Here is a 27885-nt window from a genome sequence, read left to right on the forward strand (position 1 = left end):
CTCGACTTGTTGAAAAGCGACACAATTGAGTTCGAAAACGGAAATAACGATGGATTTGAGCAAAAACAAGCATGTGACAAATCAGATGGCTCAGATTTTGATGAAAACGTTGTAGGAAGAGTTTGGGGCGATTCCGATTGATCAGACGGAGAAATTATAGAATTTAGATCTAGGGCCCGACCACGAGGCTGAGAGTGAGAGTGATGAGTCGGACACCCCGATTGAACTAAAGTGAGAACATTTCTAACAGTTTGCGCATACATAAAGTTATATTTTTATGAAACTACATTCAGTTTTCTTTTTAACTTTTATTTTTTCAGGATTTTTGGAATTTGTTTAGTATTTTTTAAATGTGTTTTTTAAATGCTTGTATTCACGGGAGGTGGATTCTTTCCCCTTGCTTAGGATCTACCAATGGACTTCCCGTCCAGACCCTTAGGGTGTAATGTGGTAAAAAAAAAAAATCTCTGCACCTATCATAAATTTTGTAAGTTTAGCTGCCTTAATCAGTATGACAGTGACAATGGGACGGGTCCAAATCGGTAAAAATTAGCAGCACTGCCCTTTTCCTACTAAAGAGAAGCATCAAAGCCACTGCTTTCAGGCACAGTGATAAAGCAAAGTTGTTCCCGCATCCAATCCGGACATTGGGGATTGCCTTGTTAGTGAGACAACTTCCTGGGCCTTCGGCATATTGTGGTAGGGTGGCCGGTTCCTTTCCACGCCGCCTTTACTTCCCCAACTCGAAGTCAGGTACCCATTACTGCTGGGTGGGAAGGACGGGGCGAAAAAAATATGTCCCCGAACAGAGGCACAAACCCGGACTTTCTACTTCGGAGACGAGCGCAGTAACCGCCCTGTCACCGTACCCTCAAGCAAAGCGGTATAAAGACACAAATTCCAGCAATTTTACCTGAGCATTTCAAAGTTGGTGGTGGAGGCGGCCGTGACGGGCATCTTGTAGAGGGCGTTGGCCGCCCCGGGGCTGACCGCCAGCTTGTTGTTGAGGGACCTCTGTAGCTGCAGCGTGGTGGTGGGCGTGGCAGAGGGCGGGGCCACGGCCACCACCGCCGGACTAGACGAGGAGGACGAGGACGACTGCGAAGACAGAGAGGGGAGCAACGTGGCCGACGTCGCCGGGAAGTTGAGCTGGAGCACGTTGGCTGCTGGTGAGGTTGAAAGCCCGCTGGATGATTTGACTGAGGAAGACACAAATGACAAAATCCTCATCAAAAAGTTGCAGGTGAGAAGAAACAAACAAAACAAAAACCAAAAAAAAAAAAGTCACGGCACAGACAAGAAATGGGTGGACTACATTCACAGAAAGTCTGTACTAGGAAACACACAATATTTCAATACTTCATCAACAGTACAAAGCGTTTCAAAAGTTCAGAGAGTTATGTTTAGTTTTAGTAGAGGTTTTACGGCGCTCGCAACTGCATAAGGTCATATGAGCACCAAAAGATTAGGGGTGTTACAAGAGAGTAACAAACATAAAAAAGAAGAAGGGGAGAGGGGAGATAAGGACGATAGATGTTTGATAGGAAAGAAGAAGCAAACCACACCAGAGCACCCGCCAACCAACCACGTTCAGAGAGTGCTCGAAATCTCGTCTTGAAATCCACAAAAACTCCACATGCAGTAACAAAATACTAGGTAAATGCCATTTCTATGCATTCTATTTGGGTAAGAACCAAATTATACAAGAGTTAAAAAAACAAACAAATACATCTAACAATCCTGTACCAAGATTGAATACCAGAATTAAAATGGTAACACACACACAAACACATCAAGAAAAATAATTTGAGCTTTGATAAAAGTTCAAGGTCCAATATCAACTTACCGTGAGTCGATGAGGAGAGAGGCCCATTGCTTTTGACGGGGTGAGAAAGCAAGATGGTGGCAGTGGAGGACAACGGCATGGAGGAGAGAACGGACGCGGAGGAGGAGACATTCAACTGTGGCAGGATGGGGGCCGAGGGGGATTTATGCAGCAGTGAGATCGACGGAACGGACGACGCTGCCGCTAACGTGCCGCTGGAGATGGTGGGCAGTTTGGCATTGCTGTCTGGCGGCGGGGCCAGCCGGGATGAGGATGAGGATGACGCTGACGATATCGATGAGTTTGAGATAGTCTTTCCGTTGCTGCCGCTCACCGGAGCCCCTCCGCCACCGCCAATGTCCCCCGCTTTGCCGACCAACGAGAAGCCGAGCTGCTGAAGGCTGGTCCTGCTGCCCACGGGGGAGGAGGCGGTGGGGGTGGTGGTGTGTAGACTGCCAGGCGTGGCGCCCTCCAGGACGGGCAAGCTGCCGAGGCTGCTAGGCGAGTCCACCAGGGCCCGGACGGCAAACTCCGCGCTGGCAGAGTCCAAGGTCAGCGGGCTGCCCAGCTGTCCGGGCGTGTGGCCGGGATCCAGGTCGAGGGTGACCGTGCTGCTGCCGCGTTGCTGCTGTGTCGTTGCGTGGCCGTCCTCCGTGAGGAGGCGCTGTTGCTGTTCCCGCTGCTGCTCCAGCAGCTCCTCCTGGTGGCACTGGAAGCTCTCCACGTCAAACTCCGTGGGCATGCCGTGGCCAAAGTAGTTGGAGCCACCGCCAAAGCCCGAGCTACCCCCCACGCCAAAATTTCCAGAGCCCGCAGAGGGAGAGAGGCGGTCATCTTCTGGGGGAGGGGTTTTGGGTCTATAATGAGGACTGTGGAAGCAACAAAATAGAGCATTGTCAAAGATCTGTCCAGACTTCACACAACAACCATTCTATACAACTGTTCCTTTGCAGTTACAAAAGGGAAGAAATTGAAACATGGCAAAGGTTTCAGTTGAAACAACAAAAATACAAATAATGAAACAAAGAGAAACATTTAATATCTCCTGAATGGAAAAAAACACACAAAAAAAACCCAGCCTTCCAACTACAATTTAAAATAAAAAATGCTGAGAGGTAAGTAAAAAGATACAATAAGTGTACACCGTACAATTTTCAAGAGCAGCCCCAAGTTGATAATAAAACTTGCACTGTACGCTAACAAAGTAAACAGCAGACAGACAAACACGACAAGCATCACTCACATTTTGTTTTCTCGGACGTAAGTGACGTAGTCAGAATAAATACTTGAGTGGTGGTAAGAGGAACCAAAGTCAAGCCGTTCCAACGTGTCGTCCCAAGGAGTGCTTGTTCTGTCAAATATAATCCTGGGGAAAAGACCATAAACGTGAAAAAGTGGAAACCTACACCAATAAAACATTTCAGTACTTGGAACACAGGAGACTCCCTGTTCTATATCACCAACAACATTTTTCAGCCCCAAAAACGGGTCCAGAAAAAAACAACATGAATGACAATTTTGCACACAGCTTGATATGGTTAATACCTGTCCTGAAAAGACCGATGTATCCTCTTCTGAGGATGATAATATAGATTGCAAGGAGCATAGAGCTTGCTGTTTGCAGGAATCTTACAGCATGTAAAGAGAAGCCAAGGAGTAGCAGTAGAAAGGCTGCAGAGAGAGTCAGGAGCCCAGAGGAGGGGCACAAAGTGGAGACAAAAGCAGACAGAACATGGTTAGAGAGCAGGAAAGGAGACGACAAAAGAGAACATGAAAAGAAAATTTTCCCTTACTTGTCAGGCTTCGAACACAGGACCCATTGAATGAGAGGCTACCACTGCAACCTCCAGACCACGAGAGCCCCCAAACAATATCAAAAGACCCTAAAGAGACCCAAAAAAAACTCCCAACATAAGCACAATAAAGTCAAGCCCAGATTCCACAAGGGACACTTACCGTCCACCCCTTCCTACTCTCCGGCGCGCATAGCCCACACAGCCCGAGGGTAATGAGGTAAGTGAAAACCGGAACCGCTTGTCCCCCCGGCCCCCTTCCTCGGGACCACACCACGGCCAGTTGCCCTGCCCAGAGTGAAGAGCCTGAAGAAAGAAGGAGATAAAATTACTATCAGAAACTTCATGATAAATTATCGTTATCCAATTCAAAAGGGAACAGACAATATGCGAAAAAAATTGGTTTGTAAGGGGGGTGGGGTGGGGGTGGGGAAATGTTTTAAACATGGGATGAAATAGCACGTTTAGAAACTTTTTTTTCATTGGTAAGAAAGATAAAAAATATCAAGCAGAATTACGAGAGAGCTCATGATGATCACAAAAAAATAACATTCTTTCTTAAAACGGAGCCCCCCCCCCCAGCCCGCATAACAACAAATCAACAACATCAAGCCCCCAACATCAAGCGAGAAAGTGTCGGTGTCATTCCACAAGCGTGTACGTCATTTATTAAGTTAGAAATCAAAGAAAGAATCAATACCATGACTCGAGCACTCATTCTTTTTCAACTAAAAGCTGAGAAAGAAATTATAACAAAACCGAAAGAGACTACTTGGTAAGACGGCCCTTGGTGTCTCAATTCAAATGACAGCTTCATAAGACAAGATAAGATACATCTTTATTGTCCAAATCCTTATCCGTATTGTGACACACCCAGAAATAGATTTGGGCTTGGGCAATATAATCACATGAGCAAATACCTGGTGGTAGTGACAATTTTTCCTCCTCTTGAAGGCAAACATGCCGTCTGGGTCGTTCTCGTCCTCATGGTCTGACTGCGACATAGCCTGAAACACAAAACATTCCTCATTAGAAACAACAATGGGCGTTTGAAATTTTTAAAAACAACAACAAAAAAACCAATTCGCTCTTACTTAAATGCGGTCGGCATCCACCAAATGGCTCCAGGTACATCAAGCTGAAATTTTTGTTGTTTCCCCAGGAAGGGCCCCAGAACCCCAGTAGATTCAGATTACATTACAAACCAATCGCAGCAAATAAACGCGGGTATCACAAATACACAAATAAAAATATGCATTTTCACGTAATTTGGGATGTCCTGCAAATATTGCAAACAAACGTGCTTATTTTCACATCACGATGAGCCATTAACAACTAATGGAAACGCAATTCAAGAAAAAAATTGGACTTTGTGTAAATCTGACTGGAATTTTCCAACAAGCAAACCACCCCCCCCCCCAAAAAAAACCCCTGAAGACTCCAATTTTATTGGAGTATTTAGCAGGTCAGTAAGTAAAACTGATCAGAAGCAAACTAGTTGGAATCAAGCCTTTCCGTAACACAAACATATCCATTCAAAGCGAGTAATGAAAAGTGAACACAATCTTACAGGCGAGAGCATGTCATCATCCGAGCTATCCATGACATCCACTTCTCCACTGGAATGTTGTTGCTGCTGGAAGTGGTGGGAGGCGGCGTGAGGTATGAGTTGATTGGACTGCTGCTGTTGCTGCGACTGTTTTCTCTTGCGGTACTGGCGCTTCTTGCGGACTGGAGCCACTTCCTCCTTTATGAAAGAAAAGATAAGTTTCAATAGAATGAAACAAAACGGCAATGCAGGAGTGTAGTAAACCATTACTTGCTGAACGACATTCCTTAACATGTCCCATCATTCATACTTCACCACTTTTGTTTCAGCCACCAAAATACTGCAAAGCCTTAGACAAAGACAAGCACAGGGATCTAAGAAGACTTGCTGGGAAATACTGAATACAGCAATTATAGATTCAGCAGAACAAAAATGAAGACATTCAAGCTACAGGAACGTTTCCAGAAAGTTTTAGATGCTATCAAAAGCAAGTTGCTGCAATAGTTATGCCACAATAACAAATCTCTCCAGACAAAGTAGAGTAGAACTACCCAGTTAGTTAGCTAAGAAAAGTGAAAAAAAAAGCTTTTGAAACCGATTATTATCTGTGCAAGTTTACTTAAAGAGGTCACCACGAAGAAATTCTTACCTGACAAATTGAAGACAGGGTATGTTTTTTGGTTTTTGTTTTTTTTTTTTAATTTAAGAAGAAATTTCAGACTTTGGTTTTGCCCATTGTGGAAGCTGAAAACTTAAATGAGAGTACCAGATCTTTGCAATATTACTGGCCAAAACTGAGAGAGAGAAAAATGTCATTTAGGGAAGTTTCATTTCCGGAAGCTACAATGATCATAACCACTGCAGCCTTCCACTTACCCCTTTGAAAGTCTGCACCCACTCCCCGCGACTGTTCAGGGCAAAAGGAGCGACAAACGTCGGATGCTTGTCTCTCTCCTCCTCCGCCTCAGCCAAGGCACCGCCCGAGTAATCTTCCATTTCATTTCTGGGAGGGCAGTGAGTAGATATGGCATAATCCGTGGGCACAAGACATGCTTCATATCCATTCTACCACATCAACAATGCAGGCATCAAAGTGTACAAGAGAAATGGAGAAACGTTCAACTCTCACGTTACAAACTTGAAAAACCAACGGAACCTTTCAAGCGCATAGGCATCATCCATGAAACTGTCATCAGGTAACATCCTGATTATTCACAGCCAAGCAGCCTGAAGTTCCTTACAACACACACCAGTGAATCTTACACCCCCCTAGCCCCCTCCCACTGGAGCATCATGAAACCTAACCATAACTTAATCTCTCTTTTTTTAGAAACCCTTCTCACCAAAGGACAAAGAATATGAAAATGTTTTACAAATTTAAGTAATACTGACAAACAGCAGTTACTTGTAAAACTTAAACGATAAACAAGTGACCAAGTCATGAGAAAATATAAACAGCAAGACAATTTACTGTAAGGCTTAAAGTAGCATTATCTGTAACAGGCAAGATCTTAACGGGTGGCACTGTGGTGAAATCAAACCCATGTCAAAATGAGGAAACTAAAGAAACCCAACGTTTTTCTGCCCACTGAGAAATTTTTCATAGAATATTCTTTTGCGGGTTCAACATCTGTTGTGTCCATTTAAAAACATTTCTATGTGAAGTTTACTTAAATCAAGCTTCAAAAGTCAGCAATCAATTCAGGGCTGCCCACCCACCAGCATGCGTCAGTACTCATCAGAGTAAAAATTCTTAATCTGGATGTCAGTTTGGCTCTTGAAAAAAATTTTTCAATCCCGACATGACCCCAGGACCTGTCACAAGCTTTTGATCCTGATGGTGCATCACAATCACATGCCACACATCTCAACTGACTGTTTCCAACAATGACCCAATGGCCTAGGCGCTCATCCATAAGGCAAAATGCAGGCATTTTTTAACACCTTGTCAAACTAAAGTTTGCCCGACTAAAGGCTTTGGTGCAACCAGTGTTCTTGTAAGGACAACACGGCACTGAGCAACCACAAGGGCTCTGTGCGCAGAGGGTGTTGAAAGTTAGCGGCACATGAGGCAGCGACCTTGACTATCAGGGCCTGATGGTTCCTTGTACACAACAAGGGTGGGATGAGTAGATGAATGACCAAAAAAAAAAAAAAAAAAAAAAGACTATAAATCGAAATCAGGGGTGTTATGACCATATATTTGTTTTTTTTTAAAAAGAAAAAGAAGTCATAAAGATTCAGCAAATTTTGAAGTGGTGGGCAGCCCTTTCCTTTCTGTGCTAAATTTCCCTCTGACACTAGGCCACCCCTACCTCCTTTAATCGCAAATATCGACTTCTATTCAAGGGGTACTTTTTTTTTTTTCATCAACAGCAAGACATGTGAAAAAGCTTTAAGACGACACCAATAATGCCTTGTGCCCAACAATTGACAAGAGCCTTATTCTACCGAGTCATTACATTAATGGTAAAAAGTGAAATGAGACATCAATCGTCACTAATGTCCATTTTTAACAAATTCAAACCACCTTTTCATAACTAGATTGGCTGAAGTAATGATCCAAGTGCCTGCAGATATACAAACCCACTTACCTCTTCTCCAAAACCTCAATGGTGAGCTGCAGCAATTCTTTCTTACTCTTCTCTCTGCGTTTCAATAATTCCAGCAGTGTCCTGTCAAAAAAGAATCATGACAATTTCAGTCAATGCATGGAAGCTTTACACTTGACAAGTATAAAGACCTATTGTCACTTTATCAAATGATTTTAGAACAATTTAATTCCACTGCAACTTCAATCCTTTAAAATAGCATGCAGATACCCAATCCCTGGACTGAATATGGGTACATCAACACGACATATGTACAGTGCCGGGAAACTTGTCTGGAGCTTGGGGGGAGACATACACACAACAAGCAGCACCCCCAAACTGCAGGTTCGCAGCACCCACATTACAATAAGCAACCAACTTTGTCAAACCAGGCTCATCGCTTCAAGTAAACGCAAGTGCCTGGATCGAAATTACTCTGCAAAAAAAAAAACCCAACCAACAAACAAACCAAAAATCAACACAAGCCTCCTCCCAAGTAACATAACACCAATACTTACAGAGTTTTCTGTAAATCCCTGCGAAGCTTCAGCATCTTCTCATAGGACACCTCGTCGTTTTTGCGATTCTGAAAGGGAGAACGGTTTCAGATTCAAGACATGAATGGAGGTTCTGTGCTACTTGAAAGCCTAAATGTCCGCACCAAAGGTACACTATTTGTCGAATTTGTAATAATTATGTACTTAAAATTTAAATTATTCCAGTCTGCTTTCTACAGTGGATGTCACACGGCGATAAATTCAATCCCCCCCCCCCCCCCTCCAATAATCAAGGGTGAACCTGTCTATAAAACATGGGCATACGTCCTTTTGCGATAATACACATTAAATGTGAACTCTTAAAGCTTAAAAAAAGGTTTTTACCTTTCGAGTCTGCATCTTCTCAGTCCTTCTGCGAAATGCAACATAAGGGTTGTTTGTGGTTGTTCCATCTCGCTTCTCTGATTTCACAGTGGCTATCAACGGCCGTTGCTGAGAAGGTAGAAGAGAGAAACATAATGAAAGTGACTGCAAATTCAATAGGATACCAAACTAAAGGTAAACTAAAACAATCAAAACAAAAAAATTGTTTCAATAAGTCGCCAGACAAGATGACCAAATGTGTTTTAGCACAAAACAAAAAACATGTGTTCTCACATGAGATGAATTTGGCCTATACCCTTAAAGCTTATGAAGCTCTATTCTTTACATTTGACCCAGGCTGCTGATGCTGCCATGTCATCACTTTAAAAAGTGCTCTGGGGTAACATGTATGTGACAACATAGTCATAATATGAAGAAAACGATGCTACTGGTATCATCCACAGATGATACACAATAAATTGACCATGCCAAAACCAAAGCAGACATACATCCCACAGATACATGGACACACTTTATTTATCTAATTTAAAGTACAAAAATATTGCAAAAACTGCACTGGTGTAATACACGTTTCAACAATGTAAGGTTATTTATGAGGTGAGGCTTTCGAAATAAACTTCTATCCCTGATAGGACAGAGAGAATCATTTCAATCTCTCTGACCTTCAACATACACCGTTCTCTTTCCAGAAAGTAACTGTAATTAGACTACATGTAGTAGAGCATACAGACAACTCGAGTCACTCACCATTTTCAACCTCTTGTTGAGCCAGTAGTCATACACGGCTATGATCAGATCATCATCCTCTTTCAAAAGCAGTTTTGCTTCCTGAAGAGTTACGACCTGACAAAAATTTACAGGAAAACCAATTACAAATTAGACATTTTTTTAAATAATACATTTAACCCCCCAAAAAAGAACAAATAAAGGAAAAGCTGAAGCTGAACATTCACAACTTTAAAAATCTACCCTGTTTCAGAAGGAAAAGGCAGAAGATTACAACCAAGTTCTCATACATGAATGAAAAACCAACTCCCATATTAATGAAATATTGTAAAAAGCCACCTTCAACGAAACCATGAAATTAACTCTCACAAGAAGAAATGTGTCACTCAAATCACATACTGACATTCATTACATTTTCATTACAGCATGTTAGACAACATAAAGCATAGAGGGAAGAAGCGAAATAGCCACAGGGACAGCAAAGAGGTCAGGGGTCATAAAGCATTCCCCATCAAACACTGGTAGCCACCAGAGTCAAGAGTGCAACAGACTTAAACAAGTCAGTGTCAACATCCACAAATCCAGCAAGAGAAGTGCGCAACTAATTCACATATTTTAAAACTTAATAAATCAATTTAAAAAATAAAATGTGACAAGGCCAGAAAAGCAGCATGGTCAAGACTTTATCTTGTCAGTCTCAACAGACAGAAGCAGCACTCATTCTCTCAAATTAACAACATACCGGGGAGAATAAAAAATGACAGCAAAGTCAGTCATTTACTGCTGTATTCTCCAACCAAAAACAACTTAAACAAATGAACTGAACCTCACCTGCTGACCACTGCCTTTTTCCAGTCGGTCCATCATTTCCTCAAATTTGATGGGTGTGATTTCCATCTTCTTGCTCTGCTCGTTCAGCCAGGAGTCGTCATCACTGTCCATGTCATAATCCGGGATCTCTTGGTCCATACTGAATGCTAAACAAATGAAAACCCAATGTCATTTTCATAAGCCAATTACGAACTAATAACATAAATTATCAAACTCAAATATCATTGTCAGATTCTCATTAAATGAAATTTCAGTAAGGTTCAGAGAGACTCCCTGAAACTTAAGGCAGGTCACCAGAAACGGTCACACAGCATCTGGAACCAAAGACAGTCGTAGCGTTGAAAAAGAGAAAGGAGTAAACCATTTCAAAATATCCAGAAACAACACACTTCTTTTTGCAAACAAGACTTGACTTGCTAACAATGATTAATGTACTTTTGTAAGGAACAGATAGCCCTCCACTTTTAAACTGCTTGACCCAGTTCGCGACATTCAGGGTTACAATCAGGGTTGCAGATTTGTCTTACAGGAACAGGAAACAGCTGACAATGATCCTCTTGACAACCAGTAAAACGACCTGATTGACAATTCAACACGGAACATCAATACCTATACAAAGGTAATTGTTCACAGAACACAAATACAGAAACATAAACAATACCATAATAATACCTGCCGACAGTACCCCATGTTAAATTTTTACAAATAAATATTGCAACTAACAACAACAATGGCAACGAATCATGATAACAGCACCACCTCACTTTGATGGTACAAAAGAATGCTGATATGTAACATCAGCAGAGAAGTCACATGTAACATCAGCAGAGAAGTCACATGTAACATCAGCAGAGAAGTCACATGTAACATCAGCAAAGGACACAAAACAGCACTTATATTAGAGAGTGGCTATTCTCACCCGCCTGGAAGTTCTCGCTAGATCAACTCCTCCCCTCTTCTCTCTCTCTCTTTCTGAATACTGTCTATCGGTGTGGACGATCAAATTGACCAAAACAAAGTTAAAAAATGATGTTAAAACACAAAAGTAAATTAATTTGGTTGTCTACAAAGATGCTACGGCTATTTAACTTTTCGAATCGAGCCGAACTACGCGGGTCGTCATTTTGTTTTGCCCGGAAATTCTCGCGCTACTCCTCTCTCTCTTTCTCTCTCTCTCTCCACTGCCCACAGACAAAATTGTACGCTTTTAGTAGGCTACAGTTGTAATGGAACGTTTGTTCACGGCACAGAATTCTACAATTTTTCTGTTATCACAGTGTAGAATTCTGTGGTTTAGGGTTGATGCAAAATTTGGTGAACGCGCACCGGGTGAGAATAGCCACAAGACTCGCCTGCACTATTCTCACTCCGGGTGAGAATAGAGGTGGCCCGTATATTAATTATCAATCACCCATGCCCGTAACAGCTTACAATCACATAACAAAATCAACACTAAGACAGGATGACGGACCATGGTCTCAGCCAAACTTGCTTTACCTGTTTAGTCACGTAACAGTACTATTTTTACCCTCCTGTTTTAATTAACATGGTTTATAAAGACGCAAGTGTGAGGACACATATCATCATAGCATGACGCAAAAAGAAACAAACAGCTACGAAACCATAGAAAATATAATGCAAAAAGTACAACGAACAGTATAACAAGGCTCTTCCTGCACAGTTACTACCACCATAATTAGTTCCAAGGACAAAAAAACCAAGACAGCCATAAGGGATTACCTTGTATGTGAATGTACTGTTTTGTAGGCTTGAACGTCTCCGGATAGAGACAGTCATATCTGTCAGAGATGTCTTGCACCTCTGGAATGGGAATGACCAGAGCCTCTGAAGAGCCATACACTTGCTGTGCCGACAAAGCCCGCTGAAGATGGTGCTCCTGAGCCACAGATCATACACAAGAATTTAATGCATCTGTATATTATAACCAAATAGACAACTTTCTCTAAATTCAACCCAGTCTCCTCTCAGCCAGTGGCCTTTAACTTATACAATGTGTAATCTTTTTTTTCTCACATTCTTATTTCACAGCATTATCTCACTTCAAATGGAAAGGGACTACAAGAAAGACAAAAGGAGAAACACGAATTGGCAACACTTCTATTATGAAATCCATTACAAAAAATCTAAAGAATGTAATGGGCGAGTCAGTATTCAAAGTAAAGACTACAGTTAACATTTTCAATGTGACCCGTGCTTGAGATATATATGTAGAATCATATGCAGCTTCTGATCATTAAATACAGTAAGGAATAGTCAGAAGTTCATTAAAATACATTTCACAGCTATTCCAAGAATATTCTGTCTCTGTGGCAGTAAAGACTAAAGATCGCCTGACTACCAAAAAAATATTGGTATTTTTTTACTTTCCCTCCTGTCTCACACTCAGCTACCACTTGTCTATTGTCTACTAAATATTAATGCGCTGAACACGAATATCAACTTCATTTCCGTCGCAAATTAATAGTTTTGAAATATTTGATTGTTTTTAACCGAGATAGACATGCTTTGTTTGGACCAATCGGGGGGGTTCCAGGGGGGCCTGCCCCACTGGGGTAAAAGAAAATCTGGGGGTTTTACACCCATAATTTGATATTTTACAGTTAGATTTGAAATTGTCTTGAAAATAAATGATTTGCGACAGTTTTAGTGGCTTTATGTGTGATCTGCAGCAAACAGTACAGCAGTTTGACCCCTGAAACAGTGCATCTGTGTGCGGGAGTGAAAGTAAAAATTTACCAAAATATTTTCCAGTGAGTACAACACTGCTGGGAAGTCTTCACCTGTTCATTCCTGTCTTGCCCTTAGGCACTTCTTCTTAGACTGTAATCTCCTCTTTCTCAAATCTCAATGTCTTCTTGTCCATGCCAGGGCTCCAAGTCAAAGCTTTTTAAATTCACCAGTCATTCAGCTTAAATGTTTCAGAACTACCCAAATGACTTATGATGGAATGGAAAGAGTTTTTTTCCTCCATTTTTAAATTCAAAATCCAGGGCGCATGTGCACGAGTGTGTGTGTTTGTGTGTGTAGTGTGTGCGAGTGTTTGCATTCCTTACAATTTAATAGTCATCACGTACAGCCACAGCGATATATATAATAATAATAGGTTAGATCCTTCTATGTATTTTGTATTGTAAGGTCATATATACATGACAAGTGGACTGGAATCAGGTGTGCCTACTTTAACTTTACAAAGGCCTTAACTTTATTATTATAATAAAAAATAAATATTAAATTGTTTTAATTCCTAAGCCTAAGTAGGCCTAATTAAAGTATGATAAGAGCAAGTCACATAGATCTAATCTAGATCTAGTTGGTTTCCTTTTTTATTTTAAAATTTAAAGTTCACTAGGCTATCTAAATCTAACGTGAGATCTAAAAATAAACATAAAATAAAAACAATTGACATCAATATTATTATTACTTAACTAATTAGGCCCTGTATTTATTCTGGCTCTGGCATGACAATGACATCATTTCAATTTCATTCTCCATTCATCAACATCAAAACCAGACAAAAAATGACACAAAATGATCAAAACTTGGTGAAGTTGCACAACACAGCATACAAACAAAGTACGGACACACAAAATATTTATTGAAACCCAAGTGCAGCAAAGTCGGTTCATGAAACACGCGCTCCTTCTAAAAGTAAACAAATTATTCAAATTAGGTCAACATTACTACTTACTACAACAATGGCGTGACGTCATCAAGGGGATTCCCCTTCACGTTGAACAAAGGGACAATACAATGTTAACACATAGTGCTTTTGCATAACTTACAAGTATTTTACATTGTTCATTTATACATCACTAAGGGATATTGCTGTAAACACTGTGCAAATTATAGCAAATATCAGTAGAATAAGTCAACAATGATAGAAGAATTAGAAAATCCAACATGGCGGCCATTTTCGGGAGCGAAGAGAGAGACCACGATAGCTTACCGTTTCTTCCTCCTTCTCCATTCCAGTCGGCATTTGCGGCACAGAACGATTTATTTGTGCAAAGTCCTTCATGTCTGGAATCTCACAAGCCTTGTAGATCGGCATGGGCTTCGTGGCGTCCAGCGCCCGAGCCCTGAACGAAACCTTACTCATCGTTTTCTGTTTCAAATATGCTAATGAGACTGTTACTCCAATATCTCGCAAACGCAAGTCACTGGGCCCCTAATGGGGACTTCAAGTAGAAGACAAATTAATAACACATCAGCTTTGCATGTTGGTAACCAAACTGAATCATCAACAAACCATTTAAAGCTATCCTACATCTTCAAAAGTATCACACTCTCGAGAATTTTTCTGATCCATCATGGCGGCTTCGCCAACCCATCAAGACTATCCCACGATGCAGCGCGGGCGTTCTGCGCGCGCATTAGCCTTGCTCAGTGCCCGTAGGCCTAGGCTTGCTGCGAACACAATAACAAGGGTACGTAATCCCTGGTCGTTCTGGGGAAGGTAAGATTTCTTGTTTTTCTGGGGATATGGGGTTTTTACTTTCTAATTGTGGTTAACGTTTTCAGTGGGTGCTGTTCTGTGTGGGTACCAATCACAATTTTATTCAAAAGAGTCATGAGGGAGTCAAGCAAAGTTGTATTTGTGTCAGAACTCGTCGCTACGCCACCCAACAGACCGTTTCGCGAATCGCGATGGTTTGTCCGGAAGTAGAAACAACACTCGCCCCCTCTCTCTCTCTCGCGTGGTGAGTTAAAAATAAGCTTACGGCATGTTTTTTGCGAATTAATCTTTGTTTATTTGGTATTCTTTTAATAATTCAAACTTTTTCATCAAAAGTTTGCACTGCATTTTCAAGGTGTCTTAACACCAAGTGTGACCAGGAGGTTGTGGCTTCATGATTTTTGTTTTTATAATGAATTATGTCTTTTTCCCTATGCTTTTTCCTGTACTGAAATGGTCCGTTTTTGTCAGATGTCAAGGTCAATATTCGTAATTTTACATTTTCCGGTTCCGCTTTTTAGTTCTAGTTTTACTTTCCTTTTCGTTTCCAATAGTTTCCATTTCCGATTATCATCGATTTCGAAAGTGGAAGTAAATATCGTGGCTCCTGGCAGTTTTGCTGTCTCCTAAACATGTAATTGTCAAATAACCACATGCGAGAATTCATTTGTTTTAAACTACCGTTTTGACACACCAGTAAAACAAGGTTAACAGTTAAGCACTGAGCCTTTGGTACTGAAGTCCTCACACTCACTAGACTAGATCTAGATCTAGTACTGACAGTAAGTGAGTAAGCTTACTAACTAAACTCTAAATCTTAACTTAGAATAATCTAGCTAGATCGAGACTAGTCTAGAACTAGAATCTAGACTCTAGATCTAGATCTAGATTCTACTTGTTTTTGATTTTGTTGGTAAATTTTCTTCTTTCACTTCCACACTACACACTCTCACCACACACTGTCAAATTCACACAGTCACAGATGTACTGCTTTGCACCTGCGAATGCACGCAGGGCGTTTGGCGGGTCAAACGGATGTATTTTTGGCTGCAGATCTCCCATCTTCTTCTTCAGGTGTGTCATGTCATGTCTGGAGTAGACATTGACGCTCATGGTGCTCCGATTCCTTCCTGTTGTTTGTCTGTCTTCTTGATCAGTTTGGTTTTTCTCTTTGTTGCATTCCTTACAAACATGGGTGGTTGGCAGGTGCTCTGTTGTGGTTTGCTTCTTCTTTCCAATCAAACGTTTATCGTCCTTATCTCCCCTCCCACTTTTTTATGTTTGTTACTCTCTTGTAACACCTCTAATCTTCTGGCGCTCTTATGACCTTATGCAGTTGCAAGTGCCGTAAAACCTCTACTAAAACAAAAATTCCTTACCGGCGAGTTGATCAGGACGTCTGTGTCTGTAGTTCTTTGCCTTCCTCTGACTATAGTCTATTATAGCCTACATGTACGTGGCCAAACCCAAAAAATCTCAATTGTGTTTTTCTGATGGTCTGATTATGGATCTTTCACATCCTGTCATTTGGAGCACTTCTCTATTTCCTAACCACCTCCACCTTTTATCTATCGTCCCAAGCCGTCTGGGATCTAAATATGTATTCAGCATTTGGCCATGGACGTCCCCCCATCTGGTTACTTAACTTGCTATCACAACTCATGTGTCAATCATAATCTTTACCACTGTTCAATTCTTCAATCTACATATATCCAGCGTTTAGCCGTCGACATTGTCCCTTTAAGTCACTTGCTGTTGCGACTTACACTTGTCTGATTATTGACAAGTGGTGCCTCCACAAAATGAAGCAATCCACACACTCACACAGAGATAGTATTTGTAAATGCCACTGCTTTTGATCTAAATACACCCAGAACCTTGTCACTTGCTGTCCTTACTACAAGTACATTAAGAAGACTGTGGCCTTTCAGATGGGTGGTTGGCGGGTGCTCTGGTGTGGTTTACTCCTTCTTTTCTATCGAGCATCTGTCGTCCTGATCTCTCCTCCCATTTTTTGTGTTTGTTACTCTCTTGTAACAGCTCTAATCTTCAACATTTATATGACCATATTGTGTTGCAAGTGCCATAAAACTCTCACTAAAACTAAAGATGGGACTTAAGGTAGCCTGCCTAGGCTGTGGTAAACCATGATCAGTTGGACTGGACTTACGACAGATGTTTTATCATGATAGACTGTCAAGTGCACTGGCACCAAGTTAAATTGTTTTTGTCTACTTCGACATCATAATGTCATTCGTAATGTTAAAACGTGGAAAGGTAATTTTAATTAACCAACATTGTGGGGGATTATTTTACACCAGACATCAGTTTGTCTGAAGATATTAAAATCAATTAAATGGAAATATTTGGTTTTGATAACCTCTATTATGACTTGAACTAGAAAATTGTTATTTAATTATTGGTATTATCGGTTTTGACAAAGCAGATTGTCTTTCATTTTTTAAAATAGGCTGAAGATGTGACTTTAAAGTAATGTTGATATTAAACAGTAGCCCATTTAAACGAAACACTTTTAATCCAAAAACAGCGGTGAACTGAGAGAAGATAAAATCCCCCAATTTTTTTTTTTCCATTTGAGCCACCTCTCTAAACAGGAAAACAAAGCTAGACCAAAGAAAATCTGATGGTCCTGCGGATTTCAGTTTAAAGTAAACAAACTCCACTGTAATATTTGCTTTACTGTAATTTGAAACAAATGTTTTCACCCTTTTTTTGAAATAAGTTATGCGATCATAAATTCATATTAGGGCCAACCCGATATTTGCATGAATTCTGGACTTCAGAGGGATAAGATCCTACACCTTTTGTCTTTCACTTTCAGTTTCAGTTTGATTGAAGCTTTTTATAGCTTAATGGCACTCGCAACTGCCTAAGGTCATATAAACGCATGGGACACAAGTTGGTTGTCTTCAAGTTTTGTTCATAGCCTGGCTTGGTTTTACGTTGCAAGTCAAAGTGGTTGAAGTATCTAAAAATACATCATAAAAATTCAGGTTTCAAAGCAGCAATTTACTTCTTTTTTTTTTTACACAGTTTACACTTGTGAGTAAAGACAACTGGCCTGCATGAAATCAAGAATTTCTCTGATAACATTCAAATGGACCTAATCATGACCAACCACATGCTTGATATTACACCTTCAGGTTGTTCCGATGGCGTCCTGTAATAAGGTCAGGTTTGTAATCGTGCCCGGTAACGGTGCTGGGGACGTCCACAGAGCCAACTGGTATGGATGGTTGTTCCGTAAACTTTGTGATGCCGGCATGGAATGTTGCTTGGAGAATATGCCTGATCCCATCACCGCTCGAGAATCAGTTTGGCTGCCTTTTATGGAAAAAGGTTTGTTTGTCAAAACGATTTTGTTTGTTTCTGTGCCATGTATTTGTCACACGTGACTACTCCCAACTCAAAAGATGCACTAAATTCCCTGAGTAGCAGAGAACAAGTCACTATCTTTCGCCTACGAACACAACACATCCCATGGAATTCCCACCTAAATAGGATCGGCAAGGATACCCCACCTGACTGTCCGCTGTGTGACTGCCAGGATGAAACAGTATCACATCACCTCTATTCCCGGTGTGCACTTAACGACCTGAGTAGCACCTACCTATCTGCCTTCCAAGATATCAGAAATACTTTATGCAACGACAAGACACAGCTGATTAAAACCTGTAATTTCTTTGCCATATCGACAGGCCGAAGGGCTAGAACCCATATGGCCGCTGGATCGGAAAAGTAAAGTTTCGTAAGTTATGTATTTGCCTGCAGATTTACATGGTCTACTCTCCCTGACTCTCTTTGGTCAACTTTTTTTAGCCTTCATTCCCCGAGTCTAGTGGACCAGTGCAACTAAATTCCCTCTGGTCAACTGCAAGATTCTTTGCCAATTAATTAAATGCACGCTGAGGCCTGTGTATGTGGTGTGCACGTCGGTACACTAGTGTACTACCAGGATGTGCTCAAATCAATAGAGCTAAAATATGCAGTTTTTAAAATTATACTCAATTGTCTCCATAAAGTGCTAGACCTGAGACAGACATCAGCAGTCTTTGTTCTTCATTCATTTCTCCGCTCAGGTGCTCTGAAAAAACCCTATATTATTATCCTGGTGCTTCTCCATCACCCATCTGTTCAGATTTTCTGCTTAAATTTCTGTGGGTCTACCCCTGCCTGGTTTGTCTTCTATTTTTTTCCAGTTAGAGCAAGACGTTCAAAGCCTTTTTATGTTGAGCAAGACGTTCAAAGCCTTTTTATGTTGCTTCAAGTGTCCAATCCTAGAAACTGCATTTGTCACTTCCTAATTGTTTAGTGAGCAGTCTGCTACAGAAGGAAAAAATTAACATTTCTTTCCCCAAATTTTATACTTTATTGTTTTGTCATGAACAGTTTGGGAATGTTATGTCATTCATAGAAGTGGGGGACGCTTTTCCCAAATACCCCTCTATATAATTTCTTGCCCTATAGCGAGGTCAAAAATTTGTGACGTAACTTATCCTCAAATATCTTTGCATATAGGTGAATCAATGTCGCCCATGCTTGGCCCAGCAGTTTGTCTCATTTTGTTTTAAATTAATCATATTTTTCCTCTACAATTGAGACTAGATTAAAATAGAGCTGTTCACAGCCCTTCCCGCTCCTCGCACATATTTTGTATACGCATATTGGGTTACGGACGTCACAGCTCTCCAATGACACTTTTTAGTTGCAAAACTAGTTACAAGAAATTGATTTTATAGTGAACACTTTTTCGCGCTAAAAGTTCTAAAAACATGCGTTCAATAAAGATAATCTTGCAATTAGAAAAACAGTGACGGACTTGCTTTTAAAAGGGATATCGTACCGGCTGTAAACCTTTTAAAATCAGTTGAAACCACCCACTAGGATTTTTTATTAGTATTTATTGAAGAATTTTCGAGAATAGAGCTAACAGGTCTTTACAAAAATATTAATCTTGTTAAGACAAATTGATACAAGCCACTGTGCAAAAATTGGAGAGTTTATGTTCTATAGTTGAGGATATATCATATTTAGCATTAAGTTGCCCCCCAAATTTTTTAAGACGCTCTAGTTTTAACTAATAAATCATAGTCCTAGCTTACATCAAAGTATTTTGCAGCTATGTGGCTTTGAAAGAAGTAGTGAATGGAAGTGACAATTTTATTGTCATGAAGAAACAGTAGAAGATACGTTTATCAAGTACTATCAATCATAGAAGTGGGAGATGATTTTACCAAGTTCCCCTCAAATAATTTGTTACCCTAGTTGTAACTTATAATTAAAGCTTTTAATCAAAGTATTTTGCAGCTATGTGGCTTTGAAAGACTTAGTGAATGAAAGTGACGATTTCATTATCATGAATAAACAATAGAAGATAAGTTCATATTGTACTATAAATCATAGAAGTGGGAGACGCTTTTACCAAATACCCCTCTAATAATTTCTTGCCCTAGTTTTAACTTAAAAATTCTTGCTTTCATCAAAGTGTTTTGCAGCTATATATGTGTGGCTTTGAAAGAACAAGTGAACTTTTCTATTCCTCCCAGAGTTGCGCTGCGATGAGAACACGGTCATAGTAGGTCACAGCTCCGGAGCAGAGGCGGCCATGCGGTACGCTGAGTCTCATAAGGTAACTCGCACACTTTTTTGTTATATTATATTGTCTTTTTTTTTTCTTGGTAAGTTCTTTCAGCGATCGCCACTGCATACAGTCATATGAGCACGCAGGACATATTAGATTTTTTATTTGGTGGCAGAGATGCCAAATCTTTGTTTTTTCAGGATTTTCGGGGGGGGGGGGTTCATACACTTGCAAAGGAGAGGTAAGAGATATATTATTGTATATGTTTTTGTTTGCTCATTTAAAAACTCTACAAGGTTCGTTTTAGGTGAGATGTGATGCTCCACTCATTTTCAGGGTTTTTTTCAAAAATCGTTTTGCACCCCTGTGGCGAGAATTAATTTAGAATTTTGCTCGGGCGGCAGCCGAAGCGTATTCTTATCGATTGTGGACCACCAGAGGATCTTTTACGTGTGCAACTTGAGAATTAATTTTGAATTTTGCTCGGGTGGCAGCCGAAGCGTACTCTTATCGATTGTGGACCACCAAAGGATCTTTTACGTGTGCAACTTGCTCATGGGACTTTCGAGATTTTTCTGCCTCATCCAAGAGGGTTAGTGTCGGCTAGGTGTAGATCTTTTCTACCAGAAGATCAGGGGTGTGGCTGAAAGACAGCAGTAAAAAGGAGCCAGGGAGTAGCAGTAGAAAGGCTGGAGAAAGAGTCAGGAGCCTGGAGGAGGGGGCAAAGGAGGTGAGGGGGTGGGTGCAGAAAGTGGAGATGAAAACAGACGACAGAACATTGCCATGTTAGAGAACAGGAAAGGAGGTGAAAGGAGAAAATATTTTAGAGAAGAATATTTTCCATCGTTGTGCGGATTTCAACCCTGGGCCTATTGAATGGGAGGCGAACACACGAGAACCTCCCTAATATTTTATTGTCTATTTTGGTTTGATTATTGTATTTAAGTATAACAGTGAAGTTGTTGTAAGCTATGAATTATTTTGTGTAGATCTATGCATTGTATCAATGTATACCACAAGCACTGGTTACTGTCTTTATTATTCTTCTGGCAGGGAGATTTTTGTCTTAGTCATTTACGTTGGCAGTTGTGTTACAAAGGTCATTTGGTCTCTCACATACACTCACAAAAAAAAGGACATAGATACATTGTTGGATGTTTGACATGGCTCGTTTTAACACTATCCGTATTCCCTGGGGTCATTTTGTACCCCCGGGGTTGTATTCTTCTCATTTAAGAATACTTCTAGAACGAAGATCTCTTTGAAACTTTCAGTATTTCTCAAAAAATAATTTTGAAAGAACGCTATGCAAAGCGTACGGATCCGATTAACGAGTAAATTGGTGCACAGAGTTTCCCAAGTTGTATGGATACGATAGTAAAACATGACATACGGATAACGTTAACCTTTTCTCCTTTTTAGTGAACAAAAGATTGGAGTGAGCTGCTTAAGCTTCATCTGTTGAACAAGATTTGAGTGTAGGATATTTTTATGAGGTCTCCGGACATTTTTTAACGGACTATAGTTTGTTATTCGGCATAAACCAAAAATGAGATGAATTACTCGAATGAGAGAGATTTTTTTCACTGAACTTATCCTTGGAATGCACTCAGCATTCGAAGCAGTAGATTACCAAGTGAGCTATTAAAGTGGGAAGAAAATGAAACTCTAGCTTAATTAACCCTTCCAGCCCCATGCGCGTATATTTTCCACAGCGCTTGTACCTCCCACTTTCCCAAGAGCGTATATTCTCAGTTTCGAGGGGTACAGAATTTGCCCTTTTTTCAAAATTAGCGAACCTAATTAAACTTTATTTTTCAGATTTATTCATTTTCCTTTTAACATTGTTATAATATACCTCATTACAAAGATACTACATCACTTTTTAGAATACTTGCCTCTTTTTCTGAAATACTGCTGTATTGGCTGGGACTGGGGTTAGGGAGTGCACAAAAAGGGCTGTGGCTGGAAGGGTTAAAATTAGATAAATTACGTTAGTAAGAGGGAATGTCTTCATCCGAGCTAACCAGGGAATACCCTGAGTGCTCTTCAGATTAAGAATAGTAGTCTTGAAAAAAAAACTGAAGTAATGAGTAATATAGCAATCCCCCCCCCCCCCCCCCCTCTAAAAAATACTCACACACACACACACACACACACACACACACACACTCATACGCTCACAAACACACACACACACACACACTCACACCCCCATCACTCTCTCTTTGTGCCATGTGGCTCCATAGGTCTACGGTATCGTCCTCACTCACACACACACACACACACACACACACACACACACACACACACACATAAACACACTCACACACCCATCTCTTTCTCTTTTTCTGCCCCCAGGTCTACAGTATCGTCCTCGTCTCTGCATGTGTGACAGATCTCGGCGACCCCAACGAGGCCGCCAGCGGGTACTACAACCGACCCTGGGACTGGGAGAGCATCAAGGGCAATGTCAAGGTCATTGCGCAGTTTGGATCCACGGACGATTCATTCATCCCATGGTCTGAGCAGCAGCAAGTTGTGGAGGGCCTGAGTTCGAAGCTCTTTGAGTTCAGTGACAAGGGACATTTCATGAACTCACAGTTTCCTCAGTTGCTAAAGTATCTGTTAAGCCTTGCGGAGAAAAAATCCGACAGCTGACCTTGTAGAAAATTTGATGTTTAAGTTTAAGAATTCTTTTTTTTTTTTTTTTCAAAATATTTATATCAGTGAAAATTTTATGGGTCCTCTCAATATCAATTTTTTGGATACTGAAAGTGAATTAAATCCTTGTGATAGATCTATATGATATTTTTTCCTCAAGTTGATTTCCTTCGAGGAATTATTTTTAAACATTTTTCTTTCCAAACTCTCTGATCTGCATGAGAAGGGTGGAAGTTCTCCTTCTACTGCTGCTTCATTGTTTTAACACACACATGTTGAAGAGACAAAGTGGGTGGTTGGCGGGTACACTGGTTTGGTTTGCTCCTTCTTTTCTATCAAACATCTATCATCCTTATCTCCCCTCCTTCTTTTTTGTGTTTGTTACTCTCTTGTAACACCTCTAATCTTCTGGCGCTCATATGACCTTATGCAGTTGCGAGTGCCTTAAAACTCTTACTAAAAGTAAACTAACGAAGAGACAAAGAGTTATCAGTTAGATGTCTCCCAATATTTGGGCCTTGTAATATTGTGTTGTTTTTTACCCCTCATAAAAGAGTGAGGAAAAAGGAATACAAACTCAAATAGTCTAACACTGTCCATGTGTGGTGATTAAACCCTATCTGTATGCCCTGGGGTCATTTTGTATCCCCGGGTTGTGTATTCTTCACATTTTAGAATACTTCTGATACGAAGATCTCTTTGAAACTTTCAGTATCTCTCAAAAAATTATTTTGACAGACTGCTATGCAAAGTGTATGGATCAGATTAACGAGTAAATTTCCTTTTTGGAAAGTGGTGGCACAGGGTTCCCCACGTCGTATGGATACGATAGTAAAACACGGCCTACAGATAGGGTTAAAAGTTGTACTTTCTTGAGGTTATGAATCAGTTTGCTCATGTGTTGCTGTTCTGTGTTCATTGTTTTTAACCCAGCAAGCTCAGAGCTGTTGTCTTTCAGCCCAATGCCAAATCTGTTTTGTGTTGTTTTTTTTGTAAAGTGTTTTACGGCGCTCGCAACTGCATAAGGTCATATGAGCGCGCGGGACACACCTAATATTTTCAGTTGGTAGGAAATTTTGAATTTTGCCCGGGTGGCGGCCGAAGCCTACTCTTATCGATTTTAGACCACCAAGGGATCTTTAACGTGCGCAACTTGCACACGGGCCCTCCGAGATTTTTTCGCCCTTGTCCGAGAAGGCTAGGTGTAGATCTTTCCTACCAGAAGATCAGGGGTGTGGCTGAAAGACAGCAGTAAGGAGGAGCCAAGGAGTAGCAGTAGAAAGGCTGCAGAAAGAGTCAGGAGCCCAGAGGAGGGGGCAAAGGAGGTGAGGGCGTGGGGGCAGAAAGAGGAGACGAAAGCAGACAACAGAACATTGCTAGAGAGCAGGAAAGGAGGTGAAAGGAGACAATTTTAGAGAAGAAAATTTTTCAGTCGCTACCCGGATTCAAACCCGGGACCTTTGAATGAGAGGCCAACACCTTAACCTCTAGGCCACGAGAGCCCCTGCCAAATCTGTGCATTCATTTAATTTGTCAAATCTGAGGTGGCTACCCTTTGAAATGATGATGACATGAAATGCACTAATAAATATTTGAGACAGTTTGAAGTGAGTTGATTGTCATTGGTTGATACGTTCTGATGTTGTTCGTCATTTCAACACCATTGTTCAAGTACTGTGTTTCTATGTGAGGTGTACGGACAAAATGAGTTTCTTCTCGCAATCTACAATGCAGATATTGGCCAAAATTTGACACTAGGGTCAAATTTGTCGATTTTCTATTGATGCCATATATGTGAGGCTTGCTGACAAAATGAGTTACTTCTTGCAATCCACAAATGGAGATATTGACCAAAAATCAACCCTAGGGTCAGATTAATAGATTTTCTATTGATGCAATAATATTCTTTAAGTAGACTATAACATGCATTATTTCATACTTATTAATTGTAAAAGCTTAACCTATAAGCGGGCTTATCTATTTCCACAGGGCTGAAATCCGAGAAGCAACTCATTTTGTCAGCACACTTCACATATTCTTTAAGAATAAAAAGCCTTTTATTATTCAATACTTATACATTGTAAAACTTCACCTGTAGTAAGCATGACATTATCTATTTGCTTAGGGCTCAAATCTGAGAAGTAACTCGTTTTGTCAGCAAGCTTCACATAGTTATGGTGACTCTTGTATAGTCTTGGACTACTTCTGTTCAGTGTGGGTGGTTGGAGGGTACCACTGGCAGGTCCTATTTCTTTTCTTTCCCTCTGTTGTTTCTGTCTGTCTGTCTTACTTTTTTCTAGCCCAAAATGACTTTTATTGTGTCGATGTGGTTCTCTTTAGTTTTTAGTATTAGTAGAGGTTTTACAGCGCTCGCAACTGCATAAGGTCATATGATCACCAAGGGGTGAATGTCTACAGAGAAGTCCTTACAGGGAATCAGACTTACTCTGCTCACCTCTCTAGCTTCAACAGCACAAAGTCTGCTTCTCTATTCTCACAAAAATATGCTGTTCAGTTAATATGTTCATGGCAAAGTGTAGTCGTGGGTGGTTGGCGGGTACTCTGGTGTGGTTTGCTCCTTCTTTCCTCTTAAACATCTATCGTCCTTATCTCTCCTCCTTCTTTTTTACATTTGTTGTTACTCTCTTGTAACACCTCTAATCTTCGGCACTTTTATGACCTTATTGTGTTGCAAGTGCCGAAAAACTCTTTACTAAACTAAACTAAAAGTGCAGTCATTATCATTCATTATCATGTTGACTGACCATAAGAGGACGCTGCTATTTAGACTGTTGTTACCATTCTCTTATCCTGTCTGTCAGTCTGTCCCCCCTCCCCCTGTTATACCGTCAGCCCCGCTTTCGTCTCTACTCCCCCCCCCCCCTCTTTCGTTTTGCCCCCTCCTCTAGGCCCCTGGCTCTTTCTGCAGCCTTTTTACTGCTACTCCTTGGCTCTTTCTTAATATCTTATACCGCTATCTCTCAGACACTCCCTTGATCTTAGGGTAAGTAGGATCTATCCCCTGGTTTTCTAGGATAGGGGTGAAAAATCTCGGAGGCCCCACGTGCAAGTTGCGCACGTTAAAGATCACCTTTGTGGTCCAAAAATCGATAAGAGTACGCTTCGGCCGCCACCCGGACAAAGTTCCAAATATCCTACCAAACTGAAAATGTTTAATGTGTCCTGCTTGCTCACATATGACCTTAGGCTGTTACAAGCGACGTAAAACTAAATCACTTTCCAAATCAAAACAAAACAAACCATAATAATAATAATGATAATAATAATAAAAAGCATTTGTATAGCGCACATCCCCGCTCAACAGCAGGCTCTATGCGCTTTACACTATATTATTACCCCAGCAGACCATAGAACACTCCGAAACATTCTCAGCTTCCCGGGAAGCATACAGTGCAAGCAGCTGATTAAGCGCTCAAACACTCCGAGTACCCATTCCCACCTGGGTGAGGTGAGGAAAATTCGTGTAAAGTGCCTTCCCAAGGACACAACGTCGGGCCCCTGACGGGATTCGAACCCACGACCTTACGGTTGCGAGTCCGAGAGCCTAACCACTAGGCCACCGACGCCATTGCCGGAGGAACACGTGCACAACACCAGGTCCACCACTCTCTGGTTGGCTACAGGTACTAGGTCAGATTAACTTTCTCCCTCGAGAAAGACGAAGAGATATGGGAAGGGTGCTGACAAAATGAGTTGCTTCTCGGATTTGAGCCCTGTGGAAATAGATACATCACGCTTATAGGTTAAGCTTTTACATTTAATAAGTATGCAATAATGCATGTTATAGTCTACTGAAAGAATATTATTGCATCAATAGAAAATCTATTAATCTGACTCTAGGGTTGATTTTTGGTCAATATCTCCATTTGTGGATTGCAAGAAGTAACTCATTTTGTCAGCACGCCTCACATATGATATAAGGTATAGAGAAGACTCTCAACTCTGAGTGCACGTGCATGTAGCCTGCATCATGTGTATCCCCAACAAAAAGACACTTTTCAAACAGACCGCGCAACAGAATCACGTTCCTTGACGATGGGCAGTCGACATGGCTATACATACATTGGACCTTCCAGCCTAATTCAGCCCCAAACATCCCCTGCCCCCACTGCAACAGACATTTCCGTGCGAAGATCGGCCGGATGAGCCATCTCCGCACACACCCCACCCCTCCAGTGATGTGAAGTCAAGGTCATCTTCGCCAGCGAAGGACGAACATCACATACATTACAACAGAGGAACCTCGTTGAACCGCCAGCCTTGCTGTTCCGCCAACTTCATGCTGGTCCCAAGGGTGGTGGTATTACGAGGTTTAACGACATGTATATTTATTTCAGATATAATGCAGGATATAATTATTATTTATAGAGAACAAATTATGACAATCTACTAACATGGTGGGTGTTTGGCAGGTGCTTCGGTGTGGTTTGCTTTTTTCTTTCCTATCAAATTCAATGATATCGTCTTGATCTCCCCTCCTTCTTTTTTGTGTTTGTTACTCTCTTGTAACATCTCTAATCTTCGGCACTTATCTGACCTTATTGTGCTGCAAGTGCCGTAAAACGCAGTTTTATTCAACAACAAAAAATTCTGAAATTATGCAAACTGAGCCCAAAAATGTGAAATTATGCGATTCCGTTAATTTTAACAAAGAATGATACAGGAAAATAATCAGAAATTATGCCCCTCCCCCCCAAAAAAAAAAATCTAAATCAAATTTGGCAAAATTATGCGGGTGTATAAAACCACGGGGACAGGTAAAACTAAAACACTTACAATTGTGGACAACTTGGGACACTAACTGTTAGGGGCCGTTTCAATACATTTATAATCTTACGCCTGTGAGGGGGATGGGGGTCTTTGGCTCCTGTAAGAAAAGTGTAAGAAAGGGGGGTGGGGGTATTTGGCTCCTGTAAGAAAGGGGG

General features: G+C 40.9%; 2 protein-coding genes across 6 annotated transcripts; one reads left to right on the forward strand and one right to left on the reverse strand.

Annotated features, from left to right (window-relative positions):
* Positions 1 to 913: 913 nt before the first annotated feature.
* Positions 914 to 14415, reverse strand: LOC101855534 (enhancer of polycomb homolog 1; the record flags this gene model as incomplete). Its single annotated transcript, XM_005111025.3, is given in 14 exon segments — positions 914 to 1199; positions 1847 to 2694; positions 3069 to 3191; positions 3782 to 3924; positions 4539 to 4625; positions 5189 to 5365; positions 6044 to 6170; positions 7762 to 7842; positions 8277 to 8344; positions 8640 to 8747; positions 9387 to 9482; positions 10197 to 10342; positions 11937 to 12093; positions 14164 to 14415. Coding segments are annotated over 14 exon segments (2600 nt in total), but the record flags the coding sequence as incomplete, so codon positions are not given.
* Positions 14416 to 14512: 97 nt separating this feature from the next.
* Positions 14513 to 23079, forward strand: LOC101854835 (putative hydrolase RBBP9). Of its 5 annotated transcripts, none has more exons than XM_005111021.2 (4): positions 14513 to 14644; positions 17838 to 18033; positions 20241 to 20323; positions 22637 to 23079. In XM_005111021.2, the coding sequence occupies exons 1-4, from the start codon at positions 14528 to 14530 to the stop codon at positions 22934 to 22936; spliced, it is 696 nt and encodes a 231-aa protein (XP_005111078.1). In that variant the 5' UTR covers positions 14513 to 14527; the 3' UTR covers positions 22937 to 23079. The 5 variants fall into 5 exon arrangements, with proteins under 5 accessions (XP_005111078.1, XP_005111080.1, XP_005111079.1 ...); XM_005111023.3 differs by having other exon boundaries at positions 14598 to 14673; XM_005111022.3 differs by lacking the exon at positions 14513 to 14644 and adding an exon at positions 15228 to 15455.
* Positions 23080 to 27885: the final 4806 nt, after the last annotated feature.

Source organism: Aplysia californica, unplaced genomic scaffold (genome assembly GCF_000002075.1).
Source record: "Aplysia californica isolate F4 #8 unplaced genomic scaffold, AplCal3.0 scaffold00987, whole genome shotgun sequence".
NCBI classification, from domain to species: domain Eukaryota; kingdom Metazoa; phylum Mollusca; class Gastropoda; order Aplysiida; family Aplysiidae; genus Aplysia; species Aplysia californica.